The sequence below is a fragment of the Cebus imitator genome, unplaced genomic scaffold (genome assembly GCF_001604975.1).
Source record: "Cebus imitator isolate Cc_AM_T3 unplaced genomic scaffold, Cebus_imitator-1.0 Scaffold125, whole genome shotgun sequence".
Lineage (NCBI taxonomy): Eukaryota > Metazoa > Chordata > Mammalia > Primates > Cebidae > Cebus > Cebus imitator.
This window is the reverse complement of record NW_016107440.1, coordinates 3,065,674-3,071,608: the sequence shown is the minus strand read 5'-3', so window position 1 is coordinate 3,071,608 and position 5,935 is coordinate 3,065,674. Positions and strand designations below refer to the sequence as shown.

Here is a 5,935-nt window from a genome sequence, read left to right as displayed (position 1 = left end):
CCGAGATGGAGTCTCACTCCGTCACCAGGCGCCAGGCTGGCATGCAGTGGCATGACCTCAACTCACTGCAACCTCCGCCTCCCGGGTTCAAGCAGTTCTCCTGCCTCAGCCTCCGGAGTAGCTGGAACAGATAACATATTTTAACATGTTAAAATCATGTCATCATACTCAAAAACAACATATAATGGCCGGGCATGGTGGCTCACAACTGTAATCTCAGTATTTGGGAGGCTAAGGATGGAGGATTGCTTGAAGCCAGGCATTTGAGCACATCCTGGGGAACATAGTGAGACTCCATCTCTACAGAAAATTAGAAAAACACAACAGCAACATATATGACTTCAAGAACCAGCAGTAAGCAAGGGCTGAAGTGACATTCGTGGACTTTGGAATCGGGCCAGGCACCTGGAGGTGATTGGAAGTTCAACTCTGGCCGACTGATGGGGGCCCTGGTGTGTGGTTGGGGACTGGAGCCAAGCTCACCATCTGAAAACTGATTTGGGTGAGGCTTCTCTGTGAATGAAGGCTTCAAGTCAGTGTTTGGCCACCAGCAGTGAGCTAATGTCTGTGTTAAAAGGAAGGGATAGAGACATTGGGCCTTGAGAAGACCAAAATCTGGGCTTTGGTGTTGGAAATGACAGCATAAACCAGTCATGGAAAGGTGACCATCAAGAGAGGAAAAAAGAAGCAGTCGTGTAAACCATAAAATACACACTCCCTGCTCAGATGTTCCTGCACGCTAGCATACACACCATCATCAGGAAGCATAGCAGCACCCTCCCAAAGTGGGAGAGAGTGACAAGAAATCAACTGAAATACATTGTAAAACAATTGCACTTAAAATCTTGAAGGAGATAAAAATCACAAAACACAAATAAGTAGGTATGAAACTAGCAGAAATCCAAAAAGTGAAAGATGCAGTCATTGAAAAATTTGCCTTTGCTTAGTTGGTTTAAAGAAAAAGAAATAATTAGGGAAAAGAAGCTTTTAAAACAGTGCAGAAGAACTCTGTGAGATTCTCGAAAGTGGTGATAAGGCAAAAGGGCAAAACAGATCATCTGTGAGATCCCACCAAGTAGGATATCTTTTTCTTTGACCTCAAAAATAAAAATACTGAGAAAATATAAAAGCATAAAGAAAACAAAGATCACTAATTTCACTGCAAAAAAATAAACTTTATAGCTGTAACTCTGTGTGTGTGACTGTAGGTGCATGTGTGTGTGCAGTAGCCATTTTATGACACATTTTGTTTTGTAACCTCTTGTCACTTAATATTGTGAATAGTTTTCCAAGTAAAATATAGCGTAATATCAACTATAGGGTGTCTAGTTGTCATTGTAAGCCTGTACATACATAATTAATTCTCAGTGTATGACAGTAAGTTGCTTTATTTCACTATTATGAACAGTTCTATCGTTAAGATATTATAAATAATGTTAAGGTTTTCTTAATGCACACTTATGTTTACTTTCAACAGGCTTTTGCTTATGATCATTGTTTCTGGTCTATGGATGAATCTGTCAAAGAAAAGTATGCAGGTAATAGAATCTAGCATCCTGTCAACTACAGGGTGTTAAGTATTTTTTTTCCTGTACATGATTGCTTTGCAGACCCCCCAAACTGTGTTTTTCCTCTGCTCTCACACCACAGTAACAATCATTGGCATAGAAGATAACTTACTGTGACCAAATATGGGGGGTTTTTCCCTGCACCCCAAGCAGCAGACACTGGCCGGGCATCCTCCAGCTCAGTTCTGATGCTGTCTACCTGGGAACAGCGTCAGATCCACAGACTGAGGGCTCAGTCCCACAAGACTGCGCCCTCCTTCCCACCAGCGCAGGTCCAGGCGTCTAGAACTTCTTACTGACCGGCTTCCAGTTGGGGTTCCCACAACCCCCTCTTTGGGTTTGATTAATTTGCTAGAGCAGCTCACAGAACTCAGGGAAACACTCATGTTTACTGGTTTATCATCAGGAATTATTTTTAAAGGACACAAACAGCCAGATGAAGAGATAGAGAGGGCGGGGTCTGGAAGGGTCCCAAGTACAGGAGCTTCTGTCCCCGTGGAGGTGGCCCGTGCCCTCCTGGCATGTGGATTTCTCACCTTCCTGTTGGCCTCTGTGTGTTCAGCAATCCAGAAGCTCTCTGAACCCTGCCTGCCCTTTTAGTTTTTATGGAGGCTTCCTTACATAGGTATGATTGTCAACCATTTAGAAATGTGATTGGAGAAAACATGCATGATCTGAACACAGCCAAGTCCTGTCTCTTAGACTTTCTTGGCCATTCTGTGTAGCATTCCTTCCTCCAAGATATGAGGTGCAGGACCTTGTGGAATGAGAAGCTCTTGACCCACAATCAGATGAGAGTCTTGCCTCAGGCAGGTAAAAGGAGGTCAGAAGATCAGATTGTTTCCTCAGGCCTAAAGTGCCCCAGCAATGTAAAAAGACTGCAACATGTGGATGGTAACCTATAGCGACATAATCACCATAGGGTATATATGATTACCGCAGGGTTATTTTGCATAACTTTAGAAATGACAAACAATACCCTCCCGTGTATTAGAGGTTTTGTTTTCGCTCTTGTTGCCCAGGCTGGAGTGCCATTATCTCGGCTCACTGCAACCTCAGCCTCCCAGGTTGAAGCAATTCTCCTTCTTCACTCTCTTGAGTAGCTGGGACTACAGGCGTGTGCCACTACACTCAGCTGATTTTTTGTATTTTTGGTGGAGACGGGGTTTCACCATGTTAGCCAGGGTGGTCCCAATCTCCTGACCTCGTGATCTGCCTGCCTCGGCCTCCCATAGTGCTGGGATTACAGGTGTGAGCCATCGCGCCCCACCTGCTATTAGTTTTTAATGTTGATTGGAAAATGGGAGATCACCGTGTGCCGTTCTTGGTATGAGTTGATGATACAACATGACTAGTGTACACAGTGGTTATTCCACACTCACACGTCCCAGGCGTCACATGAGGCCCAGAGCACACAGTCGCCCCTTAGATTGCCCTGGAGGCCTGAGACTGGGCTGGAGAGGCAGGATGGCATAGTGATAGAAGAGGAGCACTGGCCAAGGAGAAAAGGAACCCTAGGCTCCTCATCGCCTCTGCGCCTTTCCGTAAATCACCTCACCTGTCAGAGCTTTTGTTTTCTCTCTGATGGAGAAGAATATACCATATTCTCTCTGAGTTTTCTTTTTGCTCTGAAAGTTTGTTATGCTATTCTTCTAAATGATGACTGCCTCAAAGCCCATCTCATCACAAGTTTAGGACTACAGTGACAGCCTTCGATTGCCTTTTTGCCCAACTGCTTTTGTCACCCGTTTTTAAACAATCTATTGTAAACATTAAGCATCATTTTGTTTTGGCTTCTGTTAGGAGAAAGATGAATAGTATGCCTGTTTTGAAGTTAAGATTCATTTGGTTTAGATGGCACAGTATCAGAAGTATGTATGGTAAGTTAACCGGTTAAAAAAAAGCCCCCCAAAAACTAGGAAGTGAGACATACTGGAATATCCTTGTCTTAACATAAAAGCATCCAGTTCTTCCGTATGGTATTGAGACTAAGTGAGGTAGGGTGACTTGTCAGATTCACTATTGACATATTCACTATTGACATATCTCATTTGGCCTGTTGGGGAGAGCTTGACTCTAGTCTTTATGTCCGTGATTGAAAGCTGAGGGAAATTTCCAGGCTCCGACTCCCTGGCCTAACTGGTATGTATTGTAGATCTTGTAATTAGAAATTTTCATTGAGGAAAAGGAGAGGGGATTGGTATATATGATTATTTGAACTCTGGTACCCACTGAATGAAAGTATTGGCTGAGGGGTGCCTAGTTGAATTCAGGTACACTTGGGTCCCAAGTATAAATTTCAGATATTTAAAATCATTGAATATAAAATGAGCGGCTCGTTGGTTCTGCATTGCAGGGGATTTTTAGTAGTGCTTATTCAAGTACGTAGTACAGGGAGCTTTTCACTAATTTTCCCGTCATGTGCTAACTAGAAATAACCTGGGAGGCATAAGCCTTTGGGAGCATTCATCGAATTAAAAAATCTTGTTTGAAGATAAATAAGCTGATTATACATTTTGGAGATTTTTGTTTGTTTTTGTTTTGTGAATTGTTCATATGTAGTTTTGGCTAAAAATCGCGTCTGTTATTCTCTCCCTGTAAGGTCAAGATACTGTTTTCAAGTGCCTTGGGGAAAATATCCTGCAGAATGCTTTTGATGGCTACAATGCATGTATCTTTGCCTATGGACAGACTGGTAAATAACATGAAATCACATAAACAACCGTCAGTGAAAGAGAAAATAGAACCATGTTTATTTTACTGAGTAACATTGATGATTCCTTGTTATTTTTGTTTTCAGAAAGTACTGTAGATGTTGAAAGTAGTCAATAACATTGTTTTTAAATGGGTGTAATAAAATTAGGATTGGGATCTTTTTTCTTTACTCATTTTTCTCACAAGGCACTGGCTGGGTTGTTTTTCAAAAAAAAAAAAAAACAGAGCTATGACTGTTGAACATATTATGAGCCATGCCCATACATCGTACTTTTTTAAGGCTTTAAGAATCATAACAGAAAAAATACCACGAAGAACGTACTTGTTAATATCTCACAGTAATAACTAATAAACTGTTTGGCTTTTGCTTCTCTGGTCAAGAAAAGAAAATCTGTCTGAAGTAAACTGGTTACTTTTGTGAGAGTAAAGCATCATCTTGTCTACCTGGAAATGTTCTCACTGAAGAATGCATTGGATGTTTCCAAGAAGCCTTGTGTGTCGTGCTGAAAGAGCAGAAAGCTGGGCCAGGCAGTGACAGCTCCAGTCCTGCTCCTGCAGCTGGCCAGTGGAGAGACCTGGACAGTTATTTAACGTCTCTGCCCTTCAGTCTTCTTACCTGCACAGGCTGATGATCATAGACCTTCTCGTAGGGTTGTCATAACGAGTTCACATTGTGCAAACTTTTTACAAAAGTCCTGGGACTTAGGGAGTGTGGCACATTAGCTTTAGGTATTATGATAGTAAAATGGTGTGTGACAAAAAGCAGCAACTTGTGGTTTAAAAGGATATTTACAAAAACACTGCTACTAAAAACAAAAGGAATTATACTTAAGTATCAATAGTTATTTGTTTTAGGGTGGTAGGACTATGGTAATGTACGTTTTTTCTATTTTCCTGTGTTTTCTAATTTTTCTTTGTATTTTACAATGGAGAAAATAATTTTTTTTTTTTTTTTTTTTTTAAATAGTCTTGCTCTGTCTTCCAGGCTGGAGTGTAGTGGTACGATCTTGGCTCACTGCAGCCTCTGCCTCCCAGGTTCAAGTGATTATCCTGCCTCAGCCTCCTGAGTAGCTGGGATTACAGGCTTGTGCCACCATGCCCAGCTAATTTTTTTTTGTATTTTTAGTAGAGATAGGGTTTTGTATTTTTAATAGAGATGAGGTAACATGTTGGCCAGGCTGGTCTTGAACTCCTGAACTCAGGCGATCCACCCCCCTGGGCCTCCCAAAGTGTTGGGATTACAGGTGTGAGCCGGCATGAGCCACCACGCCCAGCCGAGAAAAAAATTTTATGTAAGAAAAAGAAGAGTATTCTTTAGTTTCCACACTAGAGTGAAAGGGTAGTGAGCTAATTTGCTCTGGGGTCCAGAGGGAGAACCTATATTTTTTGTGCAATAATCACTGGTTGGGAGCAGGCATGATAGCATTAATTAATGGCCCTTCCAGTTTATTTCAGAAAACTTTTACACCTCACTATTTCTCAGTTGTTTGAGGTATTTTTTAAAAGTATGAAGATGTTAAAAGAAGTTTATTTTTCGGCCGGGCGCGGTGGCTCAAGCCTGTAATCCCAGCACTTTGGGAGGCCGAGGCGGGTGGATCACGAGGTCAAGAGATCGAGACCATCCTGGTCAACATGGTGAAACCCCGTCTCTA

General features: G+C 42.0%; 1 protein-coding gene across 1 annotated transcript in view; it reads left to right on the top strand.

Annotated features, from left to right (window-relative positions):
• KIF13B (kinesin family member 13B) overlaps nt 1-5,935 on the top strand; it is a 187,714-nt gene that overhangs the window by 60,756 nt on the left and 121,023 nt on the right. The window contains exons 4-6 of the mRNA XM_037742659.1: nt 1,478-1,538; nt 4,171-4,263; nt 4,665-4,683. Coding sequence (XP_037598587.1) covers nt 1,478-1,538; nt 4,171-4,263; nt 4,665-4,683 — 173 coding nt within the window. The remainder of the gene's footprint in view (nt 1-1,477; nt 1,539-4,170; nt 4,264-4,664; nt 4,684-5,935) is intronic.